Here is a 15,465-nt window from a genome sequence, read left to right on the forward strand (position 1 = left end):
GAAACCTGTCATTTTGGGTTTAAGATTATGAAATTTAAAGTTGAATTTTCACCAGGAAAGGATTATTTTAGTTCTTACATTGATTGTAGGAGAAATGGGAGATTGATGTCCTAAGCTGATGGAAAGGAGTAATTTGAGTAGTAACTTAATTATTTAGCCAGCCTTCTGTGAAATATTTTCAGTACACATTAGAGAGTAATATATGTGAATGAGTAGAGACACTGGATAATAGACTTCTGATGAAAGAAATGTAATACTTTTGCTTCTAAATACGGTATACACACTTGTAAATTCTAAATCCATGTCGGTCAGGAGCTCTTCTGCAAGATAGTGAAATGCATCCTCACTTACACCAGTTCCTTGAAGCAGGAAGGAAGTTCAGTCTCTAAAAGGCACAAGACTTTTAGTTGACACATGCTGATTTTGCAGTTTCCAACAACTGTGCTCAGAATGTTTTATCAAATCAAATTAGATGTCTAGGGGCACCTGGCTGGCCTAGGAGGTAGAGCATGTAACTCTTCATCTTGGGGTCGTGAGTTCAAGCCCCATGTTGGGTATAGAGATTACTGGAAAAAAAAAAAAAAAGTAAAATCTTGGTAAAAAATAACTTTAGATGTTTATAGCAGTCTCTGGATGACTTATGAACTTAGATGATGGATTTAATCTTTTATCTTTTAATGTTTATTTTTGAGAGCGAGCACAAGTGGGAGGTGGGCAAAGAGAGAGGGAGACACAGGATCTGAAGCAGGCTCCTGGCTCTGAGCTGTCAGCACAGAGCCCCACATGGGGCTCCAACCCACGAACCATGAGATCATGACCCGAGCCGAACTCGGATGCTTAACCGACTGAACCACCCAGGTGTCCCATCCTCTATTTAAATCTTGAATGGAGAGTCAGGACTTAACACCTCTTGAAGTACGGTGTTTGGCCAAACAGTCCCTGACCGTGCTGCTTCTGGAGCGTGGACCTGCTGTGCTGGCAGCCGGTTGGCCAATACGGCAGATTCCTTCAGTCTTCTGAGCATCAGCCCATAAGTGTTAGGACTTAACCATAGAATTTCCATATAGTCTTTAGAGCCCAGAGGTAAATGTGCCCAAGGGTCACCCTGTTAGGACTGATAGGCAAGATCTGACTCCCAGGCAGGCTTTGTTTTGTAACTATAATTTAATTGTCTTGTTCACATTCTAAGAAGCTTATAACCAAGACTCTAGATGCTGGCTTTACTAATGTCAGCCCCAGCTATTTAAACTTTTTAAATTCCTTATCAATAGCATATTCTTTCCCACCAAACATTTAGGCTTATACACTCTCTGAAAATGGAGGTCAGCAGACTAGGTCCTCAGGCCCAATCCAGCCACCACCCTTTGCAAATAGCCACATTCATTTACATACAGCAACAGAGTTGAGACATAGTTAGGACAGAGACCGTATGGCCTGCCCTTGTTCTAAAATAATGCTAAGTAAGAATGAGTTTATCCCTAAAGATTGCAGGTAAAAGGAAAATATATTATTTCTAGCCTGCCTGTGTAAAATGTCTTTGCAAACTACCCTCTTTAGTTTTACCACCCAGGGGAAAGTAAATGCTGACTGGTAACGTGACACTGGGCCGACTGATATTATGTGCCAGACATATTACGTGAATTGAATTCCCGTACGATTTTATTGGTAGCTAGAGAGGTTAACGACTTACCTGAGTTCATAATGAGCCAGACAGAAATGTCTGTCTGAGGTGCACACCTGTGCTCTTGCCTGCTGGTCTGTGTGAACTGTGAGAGAAGGGCGGGCTCTGAAGCTGCTGGTCAGGCTCCGACAGGGGCTAGCCTCTGCCATTAGTTACTTTACACCTTAGGGAGTCCTCCTCCCCCTCAAAAACCAGCTCAGATCTTGTCTCCTAATGCCTCTCAAGATTATTTTACATCATTTTGTGCTTGCTTGCTTGTGATGGGAATGCTCTTAATTAGTAAGTTCTTCGGTTTTGTACTACAGACTTTGCCACGAGATTCCTTTCTGGGGACTTAATTGTTCCTTTTATCTTCCTTCCTGCCATCCTTTCCACCGAACATTCTGAATGAGGAACATGGCGGCTAACTGGAGTTGATGTAACATCCTTTTTCTTTTTTTCCTCCTCAGATACAGGTTTGACCCTCGTCTCATGTTCAACAATCATGGCAGTGTCAGGACTCGAAGGTTTTCAAAACATCCTCTGTAGCGACCTCTGCAGTTGGGTCCCAGCACACCTCTGTCTGATGAAGTGATTGTAGTAGGTTTCTGTAGCTAGTCCTCAAGACCACGCCTTGAAGAGTTTCTGGACTGGCTCTAAGTCCTGTTTGAAAAAGCAACCCAATCAGCTGACTTCCTTGTGCAATGTGTTAAACTGTGAACTCCGCCCACATGTCAGGAATGGCTGTCCCTTCATTCACCTAATAACCAATGCTCCTGAGGTCTTTGTCCTCACCCACACCCTTTCTGTCCTGGGGTCACAGTTCTTGATTATTCCCCATGTGGTCATAGTCTGAATTACTTGCTTGGGGGCAGAGGGGTGGTTTACAGCTTAACCACTTCACTATCAAAAATACCAACATCACATGGCTTGAAGAATAACCCTCAGAGCTGAATCATCAGAGCAAGAACAAGTACCGCCATTTTCAGATTAGTAGAAATACAGTGTGTATAATACCCATCACAATGTGATAAGGTCACAAGTTCAAAACCTGTCAGCCAAGCACGGTTTGTGTTGTTTTGGTTTTTTTGTTGTTACTTTTTATGCATTCTGGCTGATGCTACACTTAAATAGAACAGTTTTTGGTACAGGCTAATAATTCGAGGTAGTTCTAAAAGTGAAAGCCGTGGACTTCCTGGTGGCTGCTAACCACATGGAGTACCAGTCAACAGAGGTATCAAGGGAATGTTTCTTCTCCTGATAATTACTCCTCTGAGATCCCAAAAACAAAATGGCTTAGGTATCCTATCCTAATATTTCTCAGTAGAGGAAAAGAACTTCCAAGGGTTGGTGAAGGTTGCATTTTCTGAGGGCCTTCTATAGACGGGGCTCTTGGGTGGACAGGTTGAAGGGCTATTGTTGGGATTTAGTAAGTGCCTGTCTAGCAGGGAGCCTGGGTTTCAATTTTGACTCTCTGCATTTTGTGGACATTGTGTTCATTTGTTACAGTTTTTACAAAGTTCCAATTGCTTTACCCTACCTTGTTCCCTTTTAGAGAAGTTCTTCTGGAGGGTTTGGAGTCTTGCATAATTTGAGCCGCATTCACTGTTCCCCCTGGCAAAGCCAGACCTTGTTGAGGTTTCCTGTATAGAACACCTACATTTGTATGTTTCTGGGCTCAAAGACCAATCCCGTTTCTACTGTTTTCTTCACAAGAAGGTTATCTGTGGTGGGACAGCAGGGGGAAGAGGAAGAGCTGTGGTTTATAACCTGTTCAACTCAGGCATTAGTGATTTTAGCTTTATGTAAGGTCTTAGGTTGAGCTTTAAGCACTTTGTAAGACATGGCTGTAAACAACTTCTCTATCAACTCTAGAGAGCCATGTTGGGTTAATAGCCATTGGGTTTATTCCTTTACCTCATGCAATCCCAGTAACTGTGGTGGTATTTAGAGGTGAAAGAGGCAAGTGAAAGAACACCTCTGCTGTGAATGTTTTAGGGAAAGAAATTCTAAATATTTTGTAACTAAAAGCAAACTACACTGTTAAATATGGGTATTAGCTTTATTCTACACTTTGATTCTTAACATTAATCAGTCAACTTCTACCTTAATGAAAGTTGACCATAGTTATTCCCGAATAAAAAGACACCAATACTTACCAGGTCTTATATTGTGATGTCCTGTTATTCAATTTTAGGTTGCTGGTTCCTGAGAGCAGGTAAAGTTGTAAGAGCAACACAAGTCAGCTGCCCATAGTGTCCCTGCCACACTGTTCTTACATTCAGCGATTTCTGTTTGGGTGGGGGGATCGGGTGCCCTCCCTGTGTACCTCTCCTATATGTGGTACACTTCCCACTAACCTTGGAGTGGCCTATAATTTCACTTTCTCTTAGACTGGCTTCATTCTGGATCTGTGCTAAAATCATCTTTTGTGAAGAGGCCTCAGTTTATATAGCCTAGCAGACAACAAAATGCACTGAACTTTTCAGAATGTATATGTACAAGGAACCCACTGCAAGAGGTTTGGCTTGTTTCTCTCTTAATTGTATGAATTTGAATTTTGATTATTTTCTCTTTTAAAGAAGGCCAGGTCTGGACTGGTTGGTACCCTTCAGAGTAGAAAACTAACCCTTAGGAGGGATCCAAGGCCATAGGAATGAATCGAGATTCTGCCTTACAGAATTTCCTATTACAGAGGTCTCCCTCAAATACAAAGTGGGGAACCCCTTTTTGAGTATCTCTGAATTTGACCAATGGTACTGTTACAAAGTACGTTTTTAATTCACGATACTAAGGTTTTTGTACAAAATCGTAACAGTAGCCATGGAAGTCATAGCCTCATCTGTGAGAAACATTCTTAAATTTATTTTTACCATCTAAATTAAATATTAGTGCTTTAAAGCACTAAAGAAGGATTTCTCCAGGGTCCTTATTAAGAGGAAGCAAAGGGTACTTCTGATCCACCAGTGACCTAGGTGGGAATATTTGGGTTTTCTACTTACACCACCACTTGGGTCCCACACTGAGTGTTGTGAATTCCTGCGTTTGCATCTTCTGTTCCCAGAAGTTATTCTGCCCTGGCTTTGTGTCATCTCGAGTCACCTGACTTAGAAAGTGCCCTTCCAAAGACCCTGTTCACTGCTGCACTTTTCAATGAATTAAAATTTATTTCTGTTCTAGTGGGAAATGTGTCCTTTGTTTTAGTCCACAAGTAATTTTGACAAGAGTTTTTTTCTTTGTCATGCTGGTTAATGTTGTCATCACTCACCTAGGACTGGAGAATGAGCCCTTTCCTCTCTAGGTGCTGTAGTCTCTACCTCGAAAGCACTTTTTACATGTGATCTGCTGACCAGTACCCCTGAACGAGCACCCCTAAATGAAAAAAATAAGTCTTTGTGCATTTACGGCTTTGCAGGAAAAAAAAAATCTTGGCAGGCTTTAAATTAGATAAAACTAAGCTTAATTTCCAGGGTACTTTCCCTTGATGTCCAGTCATGTGATCCACTGCCCTAAACAAAGAAGGACTTTTTTTTTTTTTTTTTTTTTTTACATTCATTTTTGACAGAGACAGAGCACTCGTCGGGGAGGGACAGAGAGAGGGAGACACAGATTCCAAAGCAAGCTGCAGGCTCCAGCCTCTGAGCTATCAGCACAGAGCCCCACGAGGGTCTCGAACTCACAAACCGTGAGCTTATGACCTGAGCCAAGTCAGATGCTTAATTGTGCCACCCAGGCGCCCCATTAAGGACTTTATACAGGTGTTGACAAACATTCACTTAAAGGGAGGTCTCTGTCATAACTACTTAACCAGTGCTGTAACACAAAAAAGTAACTACTCAATACTTAAATGTATGAGTGACTCTGTTCTGAGAAAATTTTACTTCCCAAAACCGGCCAGGATTTGCCAACCCCAGACCTAGTAGGTTGCCTCCTATCTTACAAATCATAAAAACCTGGGGCACCTGGGTGGCTCAGTTGGTGGAGCCTCTGACTCAATTTCAGCTCAGGTCATGATCTCACGGTTCGTGACATCAAGCCCCGTGTTGAGCTCTATGCTGACAGCACAGAGCCTATTTGGTGTTCTCTCTCTGCCCCTCCCCCATTTGTGCACGTGCTTTCAAACATTTTTTAAAAATTATGAAAACCAAGTAGAAAAGATGTTAGAGGACATCCGTAAACTTGCCAGATCACTATACAGAAAGTAATTTGAAGGGCGCCTGGCTGGTTCCGTTGACGGAGTATGCAACTCTTGATCTCAGGGTTGTATGAGCCCCATGTTGGATGTAGCAATTACTAAAAATCTTAAAAAAAAAAAAAAAAATGTCCAAATAAAAGTGTATTTCTATATGCTTTCCTAATGCTTGGCTAAATTATAAAAATGTAATTTGTATCAAAAGGTGAGGCCAACAAAAAAGAAAACATTTATTTGTACAAAGTAAGGCTAAGTACAGACTATACCAGATCATTTTTCTACCTTAGCTCACCTCCCAAGGAGACTACCCTGCCCTGTAGAACCAAACTCCCTACAGAATTCATCTTTGTTTCATTTTCTTCCTCCCATTAGCAATGGGCTTGAAAGGCTGGTCACGGGTGTACCTTTAAGTCTGCTGTGGGAACAGCAGACTCAGAGAACCCAAAGGCCCCAAGCTAAGGCCCCTACAGAAGGGCTAGGAATTCCCACAGAAGAGCTTTAGATGTGGGACATGGGTGCCTGCTTCTAGACTAGCATAGAGCACAAGCATTCTAACACTTCATCTTTCAGAGGAAACGTCCATGACCACCTTCTGCCCAGGAGAACCGAGGTCCACAAATATTCCCATAACCTGCAAGTCTGACTGATGCTGACAGGATAGATACAAAGGATGTTTATAATTAGTACTTATCATAATAAAGCACATCTGCAGAGTAAGTTTTTTTCCTTCAGCTGAATTTATCCAAGGTCACATAGCTAATTAAAGAATCAGGATTTCAAAGAAGTTCTGGCTTCAAAGCCAACTTGGCTGTCTCTGATCTAAGAAGGATTTTTCCCTCCTCCATTTTACATCTGAGTGCATACTCGCTGCCTGGTAGTGAGCTTGGTTATGAAGTGGAATTATTCTATTCCTGAATATTCTATGTCCTGTCTATTCTAGGACAGTATATAGATTGGCAAAAGTAAATGTATAGTAAATGTAGATTAATTTCATAAAGCTAGTGTAAGGTTAAAAGGCAAAGGTAGTAAAAAAAAAAAAATAGTACAATTAAGGGATGCACCAAAATAAAATGTGACCTCAAAAACATTAAAAAGTTGGGGGGGGGGGCAAAAATGTGTTCAACCTATCAATTTAAAATAGACTGGTATAAGTTCTTTATAAGCCTCATGGTAACCACAAGGCAAAAACCAAAAGTATGTACACATCCCACTACAGAAAGTCATCAAACCACCAAGGAAGAAACCAAAAAGAAACAGCTATAAAACAGCCAGAAAATAATTAACAAATGATAATAAAGATAAAAAAGATTTTAATAGCAGTAAGTACATACCTACCAATAACTACTTTAAATATGAACTAAATTCTCCATTCACAAGACACAGAACAGCTAAGTGGATTTAAAGAACAAAACAGGTGCCTGGGTGGCTCAGTTAACAAGACTTTGGCTCAGGTCATGACCTCACAGATCGTGGGTTTGAGCCCCGTTTCAGGCTCTGGGCTGCCAGAGCCTGGAGCCTGCTTCAGATTCTGTGTCTCCCTGTCCAACCCTCTTCCACTTGTGCTCTCTCAAATATAAACATTTAAACAATTAAAATTAAAAATAAAACACAAGACCCATCTACATGCTGCCTACAAGGGACTCACTTCAGCTGTAAGGATACAGACAGACTGAAAGTGAATGGATGAAAAAAGATGCTCTATACAAACACAACCAAAAGTGCCTGGTTTTGGGCTCCTTGCTGAGCATGGCGCCTGCTTGGGATTCTCTCTCCCTCTCCCTCCCTCTCTCTCTCTCTTTCTCCCCCCAACTCCCCTACCCAAACTCTACAAAAGCAGGGGCAGCTATATGCATACTTTGTTTCCAAGCCTATTTTGTCTAATAAACAAAATAGGGCATTACATAATGATAAAAGGGTCAAGCCAACAAGAGGATGTGTTTCTAAACATTTCTACAACATTTATGCACCCAACATAGAAGCATCTAAATACATAAAGCAGATAACAGACTGCAAAAAAGAGGAAACTTGTCCCTGATACCTGTATTTACAGGGAAACGAGTTTCAGACTAAGACAAGGAGGTGTCGCTACTGTGCAGGTGGTTTCTTAATCCCATCCCACAGCATGGCTTTTGGAAAAGAAGTCAAAACGGAGCTCCTCTCTTCACACCTCACGTAGCTATTGCAGAATGGCTGTGGTAAGCCAGCAGCCAAGATGGTTCCTAACGACCTTGTGTAGTATCTTTCCACGACGCATTGGGGTTGGCCCACGTGACCAGCAGGATGGGAGATGGGACGTATGTGACACTGTGTGACTTCAGGACCTGGATCATAAAAGACGTGACCACTTCCCCTTGCCCTCCAGTGGTTCTGGAGGAAGCCTGCTGCCACATCATGAAGGCACCCAAGCAGTCCTATGGTTAGGTCTGTGTGGAGAGGATCTAAAGCCTCCTGCAAATGCCCAGCCCCAGCTTGCCAGCCAGCCATGTGAGGGAGCCATCTCAGAAGCCTGTCCTCCAGCCCCAGTCAAGACCCACCACTGACCTTGGCGGCAGTCATCCGAAGTGTGATCTGAAGAGACGCCCAAGCAAGAACCATCCAGCTAAGCTGCTCCCAAACTCCTGACGCACAGAAACCAGGTAACATAATAAGTGTTGAATGTTGTTTTAAGCTGATTTTGAAGTAATCTGTTGTGCAGCAATGTATGACTAATATAAGGACCAAAAAAGCTGGTTATCAAGACAGAAACTGAGGCAAGCCTTTTGCCAAAACCTATTCAAAACCTATTCAGCCCAGGCCCGCGGAAAGCTGTCTAGTGGTAGAGGTTCACCTTGTCTCCACAGCGGGAAAAAGTCTTACGTGTGTTACATACGTGAAGAACATAAACCAACACTGGCTCCCAGCTATCGTTCCAAAACCAAGTAGAAGTTTCTCTGTTGGAATGGTCGCTTAAATGTTCTCTCATGTTGTCAAAGACTTTAATGGATGCTCTTGGCTGGCGGGCTCCAGTCACAAATCCAATCCTCTCTCCAGCAGGTGTCCGGAACCTCCAGAAGCTGGTGTGGGAGAGAGCCCTGCAGGGGGGCAGAGCGGCTCTCTCAGCTACAGCAGCAAGCCCACATTCCGACTTGATGCGGGAAGCGCCTGTTGTCAAAACCAGATCGGCACTCACCACTGCCTTGCTCATCCCAATGCTAGCAAAGTAGCTCAGAAGCAAATCGCATTCTGTTCCTGCTAAAGTCTCTGAGACAGCGGCTCCTTCGCGTATTTTTCTTCCCCTGTCCCCCCATCTCCTAGCACCTCCCAGATTAGGTGAGCCGTAACTTCACTGGGCCTGAGATCAACATGACAGCCTGGATTCCTTTAAAAAACTTTGTCACCTAGCCGGGTAGCCTTCAGCCTTTGGCTATGCCTTTATGGATGCTCCCAGGGAAAATGAAGCCTGGGGTGTCAAGTCTGGTCCCCTATGCAGCACAGGAGAACAAAATCTGGGGGCCCCAGTCATCCTGCCCTGTTATTCCTGTAGTGCTGCCAGAGGCCCTAGCTAAGTTCAGCCAAGGGTGAACACTGCAGTTCTGCCTGCATACGAACACCTGCCTGTCTCAAAGCTGCCCAAGTGGCTGTTTCCAGACAAGACTGTGAAATGTTGAGTCTTCCAAATGTTGTGCCCTGCAGCTGAGAGAGCTACAAAAAAGTAAGCTGAAGATATGGTCCAGCCCCCAAGGAGAGTTGTATGGAAGGGGCGGGTGGAAGAGCATTCACATGTTTGACCACGCTGACCAGGAAGAAGGAGAGGCCCCAGAGTGCACCTGCATGTGGCTCTCTGGTCAGGGTGTCTCAGCATCACTCCCCCCACGGTGATGGTGACAGGTATCCCTCGTCTTAGCTGCTCTGAGCATTGTTGCTCTAACTTGTCAGGGAAGAAAGACAACATTCTGCCACTGTATCTACGGGGAGCGCAAGGGGAAGTCAATGAATGTTGATTTCATGGTCTACCAATTGCCCTAGAATCTTGGGTGGTTTGCTTAGTTTTGCTTTAACTGTCATCTTTCCGAAGCAGGGGTTTCAAAAACAAAACAAAACAAATGTTTCTGCTTGGGAAAATGTCCCTTTTAGAAACAGCATCCTAGGTGACGCTTCTAGGTGAATTTTAGTGTCAATGCCATAGGTAAGCATCTTAGCCTAGTGGTAAAGCAGCTATTAACACCACTGCAGGACCAAGAACTTGGAAAAATAATACCACCTTATAGGACATTAGGCTTTATGGCCTAGAGACTACCTTCACAGTTACCATTGTATTTGGTCTTCACATCAGCCCTGGGGGTAAGGGGGCAAGGAGCAAACAGGTGATGCTCTACTTCATAGGGAAAAAAAAAAAGAAAAAGAAAAAAGGTGTGATCCAAAGCAACTGCCACTGTAAATTTTAACTCTGCCCTTGCCAAATAGAATTATTTAATCCTAAAGTTCCTGTCTCAGAATAAAGGAAAAACAGCAAGACTGATGCTGACAGAACATGCTGCCGAAAGGACTTTAGAAACCAGCCCCCACCGTGTAGAAGACATTCATGTAAGTTACGGAATCTACGAGGCAACCCCTCCTCATCCTTAAGATCTCAGCTCTAACTCACTCTCACAAGGAGGCCTTCTCCAGCCGTGTAAACACTCATAACAGTCTGTACTTTACCATCATAACACTTACCAGTCTGTATTACACATGGACTCTGGTTTCCATGGAGGGGCCATGAGGTTATTTCTCATCATAATCCACCCAGTACCTAACATCTTCAGGGTGATCCATACAGGTACGTTGAATGAAAGAAATTAAAACAGGGGCACTTGGGTGGGTCAGTCAGTTAAGCATCCGTCTCTCGATTTCAGCTCAGGTCATGATCTCACTGTTCATGGGTTCGATCCCCCACATGGGGCTCTGTGCTGATAGCACGGAGCCTGCTTGGGATTCTCTCTCCCTCTCTCTGTACCTTCTCCACTTGGATGCACACATGCTCTCTCTCCCAAAATAAATAAATGAAACTTCAAAAAAAAAGAAGAAGAAATTGAAACACTTCATGTTCTATTCAAGTTTCTTTTTCTGCAAAGAACAGAATATATAAAGCGTTAAAAAAAACAACAGGTAATTATAAGAATACAGATATCACAGAACCCAACAGTAAATCAGATTTTAAAAAATAAATAAGTCATTTTTCTTTTTGTAACTTGTTTTATTTTTTTAAGTAACCTCTACACCCAGTGTGGGGCTTGAACTCACAACCCCAAGATCAAGAGTCGCATGCTCCACTGACTGAGCCAGCCAGGTGAACCAGATTAACTCACTTCAAATATAATTACAATTAATTCCAAGCTGTTGACTGAGAAAGGAAAAAAAGGAGGGAGGAAGAGGAGGAAGAAGGAAGAATGGAAGAGAGGAAGGATGGGGAAGGGGGGCGGGTAGAAGGAATGGAGAGAAGGAAGCAACCATAATCATAATTCTCATTTTAATAAGCATAAACCCTACTGTACTTCCAATAATATGAAAGTAAGTTTAAATGTTAAAGGAGAAAATTACTGGGGAACCTGGGCGGCTCAGTTAAGTGCCCAACTCGATCTTGGTTCAGGTCATGATCTCACGGTTCATGAGTTCGAGCCTCACATCAGGCCCTACCTTGATAGTGCAGAGCCTGCTTGGAATCCTCTCTCCCTCTGTCTCTGCTCCTCCCCCCCTCTACTCTCACTCTCAAAATAAATAAAGGAAAAAAAATTATTGGTCACATGCATAAAAGTTACATACTGCAGATAATTCCCAAGGAACCAATATGTTGGTAGCAGTAGTATCATCTGCACTTGTCATTTGGCAAGCATTTCAGAAACTAGGCAAAATTGTAGGCAAAATATGTAGAGCTCTTTTTTTTTTGCACACAATTTTTTTTATGTTTAGTTATTTTGAGAGACAAACAGTGTGAGTTGGAGAGGGACAGAGAGAGGGGGAGATAAAGAGAATCCCAAGCAAGATACACACCATCAGGGCAGAACCCAGTTCAGGGCTCAAACTCACAAACTGTGAGATCATGACCTGAGCTGAAGTCAAGAGGTGGACACAACCAACCAAGCTAGCCAGGTGCCCCACAAAAACAGCAATTTTTAAGGAAACATTTCAACACAAGAACCTAAAACATGAACATCTCGAGTAGATCTGTACAATCTGTAGTGATGTCACATTCGCCTCTTATTCCTGATATTGGTAACTTGCATCTTTCTTTTCCTGACCAGTCTGGTTAGGGGATATTAACTCTGCTGATGTTCTCAAAGAACTGGCTTTTGGTTTCATTGGTTTTCTGTTTTCTATTCCACTAATTACGACTCTTTAGTACTTCCTTTTTCCTGCTTACTTTGGGTTTACTTTCCTTCTTCTAGTTCTTAGGGTGGAAGCTGAGGTCTATTTGAGCCCTTTCTAGGAGGAATTTAGTGCTAAAAATTTCGCTGTTTCCACTCTTGATCCCATTGTAGAAATGGGCACATTAGTACAGAGCTCATATAAACAAACATGGTTCTTTACTGGAGGCAGAGGGATAGCTGAAAAATCCCAGGTAGCTTCTGGATTTACTCTCCATCTCACAGAGACCACAGAGCCTCTCCTCTGCTTCCCTCTGCTCTGTTCTGCTTTCTCTGCAGTCTCTCTCCCCTGCTGACACAAGGTCCATGAGGTCCGAGTACCCACTGCTGACTAACTAGAATCCCTGTGTTTAAGATTTTGAGAAAGTTTAATTGATCAACAGCCCGTATCAGAGGTCTAAGATCCAACTAGCCACAGTCAGGGGCCCAGGGTCATACTGTATGTAAAACTGTCCTTTCCAGGGCTAGGGAAGGCAGGTCAGGGAGACTCCTCGCAGGCTAGCCATTACTCTCAATTTAAAATAAGTTTGTTTAAACACATGCCATGTGATTTCATGTCTGTGTGGAATCTAAAACACAAAATAAATGAACAAAAAAGCAGAAACAGACTCATAAATACAACAGACTGAAGGCTGCCAAGAGTGGAGGTGGACAGAGGATTGAGCAAAGTGAGTGAAGGGAGGCAGGAGACACAGGCTTCTAGGTATGAAATGAGTATGTCTGGGGAGAAGAGACAACATAAGGAATATAGTTCCTGGTATTACAATAGTATTGTATGGTGCTACATTTGTGGTGAGCATAGCACAACTACAGACTTGTTGAGTCACTATGTTGTACACCTGAAACTAACATAACATTGTGTCAACTACACTAAGTGTTGTGTTTTTGGGGGGGCGCCTGGGTGGTTCAGTGGGTTAAGCGTCCAACTCTTGATTTTGGCTCAGGTCATGATCTTGAGTTCAAACCCAGCTTGGGGTTTTCTCTCTCTCTCCCTCTCTCTAAATAATCATTTAAATAAAAAATAAAAAATAAAAAAACCCACAGAACATTTATCTGGAAGAAAGGCCATGGAACTTGGACTTTTCTGAAGGCCAACACCTGAGTTCCCCAATCACTGTGGCTGCCCTTGCATCCTTTATTGATATGGCATTAGATGATATGCCTGATTTTACCTAAAAATCATGGACTCTGAACATTTTTCTTGAGAGATTACACATGCAAGAAAAAAATATTTGAAAGGTTTGCCATTTTGAAGAGAATCTGAAGACCCCATTTATGTGTAGCTCAGAATCAAACATCTGAGTTTAAGCTGTTGCCTTCCAGCTGCCACAGTAATAATTCAAGGACTGTATTATATGTATGGTTTGATGCTCCAGAATTCCTAGAATTTAAGCAAATCTTAACTGCACTTGAAAATCAGAAAGCTCTGGAGAGCAAAGCCCCTTGAACTCCACTTCAGAGAAGAGGAAACACACAACAGGATTTCATTAATCTCTCTTGCCAGTAAAGGTGCCGAAAACAAGGGGAGGCTGCAAACACCCCCCATCTGTGCCACTATAGCCGCATTCAAGGTAAGACTCATTTAGAAAGATTGAAAAGAACTACTCTGGTTAAAATAACTCCTGTCCAAAAACGAAGCCGAAACCCCAACTTCTTTTGAAGTTACAAAGAGCCCTGGTGTTCTGCTGTTTGTGTGCAAACGTTTAAAAATTCCAACCTTCACGGTTCTGTTTGGAGAGGAGCTTGTGGGGTTCAGCCGCTGCCAAGTGCGACCTCAGCCAAACAGGAGTCCTAAGTGTCTTTGCAAACCGTTATTTAAGATCAAAAGGGCCTGTCCTCTACCCTGCCATTCTCTCTCACCTTGTAGAATTATAGGGAAAGGTCTGCCAAAAAGCAAAATGAAACCAAAAAGCGCCACCCAAAAACCCCAAACAAAACAAAAAACAACCCTGCAGGTGACATTTCACCTGAAGGCTGTTATTTAATGCTGCCCGCTCCCCTCCCCCTCCCCCATTTCCTCCCCTCACCCCTGTACAGAGCTGTTCCTCTGCACACTTGAACATGTGGTGATTCACACCACACAAGTGTGTGCTCTAAGGACTTTGAATAATACTTAGTGCCCTGGGTTCCTGTGGAGAGACTCATCCATCCTTGATGGGGGAGTAAAGCTCCAGCCTTCTCCAAGGGGAACAGTGAATTCTCCCTGACGCTATTCTTCCGGTGGTTCCAGGGAATTGCCGTGCTAATTGCAGTGAGAACGCAGGCCTGGCTACCTGCCCTGTCAGTCTCCAGCACAACAGAACCTGCAAATGAAAACACAGGCAGACGGTTCACTCTAGGTAACTTGTAATCACTTCAATGGAATTGCTAAATGCCCAACAACAACAAAGGAGGATAAAGCACTCTGACATCAAGGCCGTCCTTTCGTTTCCCACAAATCCCAGCTGTACCCGGACGCCTGGTAGCAGACGAACTGCCCGTTACAAGCAACATAAGAGGGTTTTCATTGGCAGTTGAACTGGAAGACCGCATGGAACTTACAGGAAGACCAGAGAGGCCGAGCAGCTCGGCTGCAGGGAGCCAGCTCTGCCACCCTCGGAGAGGCCATGGGGAAGTTGCGGGACCTCAGCGCATTTCCTCATCTGTAAAATGGGGGTGTTGACGGCACCTACCTCACGGAGGAGAAAATGAGTTAATACGTATTAAGGTTTTGGGATAATGCCTGGCACATCGTCAACACTTTGTCTGAATTTGCTATTATAGTATAGAGACTTTCCCTCTTCTTTTTTTTTTTTTAGTTTTTTTAATGTTTATTTTTGAGAGAGAGAGAGAGCGAGCGCGCACGTGAGAGTGCAACAGGGGAGGGGCAGAAGAGAAATGGAGAATCCCAAGCAGGCTCTGCACCGTCAGCACAGAGCCTGATGCAGGGGCTCAAACTCACGAACCATGAGATCATGACCTGAGCTGAAACCAAGAGGTAGATGCTTAACCGACTGAGCTACCCAGGCACCCCTCCCCCTTCTTTCAAACACAAAATGCAGTATTCACCGTTCTTGGGGATTTTTCAAAATAAGAAAATTTAAACAAGTTATCAATTGGTAACTAATTCTGAAAAGGGAAAAAAAAAAAAAAAAAAGCGCCTACGGCAGGCAGCTAACTCCCTTTAAGTGATAAAAGTTCCAAAAAATTCCCCCTGCACCTTGGGTAGTAACCCAGGCTGAACTCCTAAA

At 43.3% G+C, this 15,465-nt stretch overlaps 1 protein-coding gene and 1 long non-coding RNA gene across 2 annotated transcripts in view; one reads left to right on the plus strand and one right to left on the minus strand.

The window, feature by feature from the left end:
• The window catches only part of GNS (glucosamine (N-acetyl)-6-sulfatase), a 55,416-nt gene extending 51,598 nt beyond the window's left edge, over positions 1–3,818 (plus strand). The window contains exon 14 of the mRNA XM_019455006.2: positions 2,131–3,818. Coding sequence (XP_019310551.1) covers positions 2,131–2,209 — 79 coding nt within the window. The 3' untranslated portion in view covers positions 2,210–3,818. The remainder of the gene's footprint in view (positions 1–2,130) is intronic.
• On the minus strand, positions 232–2,131 carry LOC109270437 (uncharacterized). Its single transcript, XR_008419617.1, has 2 exons — positions 1,691–2,131; positions 232–566 (listed from the first exon to the last, which is right to left on the minus strand). It is a non-coding gene; the product is annotated as an uncharacterized LOC109270437 (long non-coding RNA).
• Positions 3,819–15,465: the final 11,647 nt, after the last annotated feature.

The sequence above is a fragment of the Panthera pardus genome, unplaced genomic scaffold (assembly GCF_024362965.1).
Source record: "Panthera pardus isolate Hobbes unplaced genomic scaffold, ASM2436296v1 HiC_scaffold_6, whole genome shotgun sequence".
Taxonomy (NCBI): domain Eukaryota; kingdom Metazoa; phylum Chordata; class Mammalia; order Carnivora; family Felidae; genus Panthera; species Panthera pardus.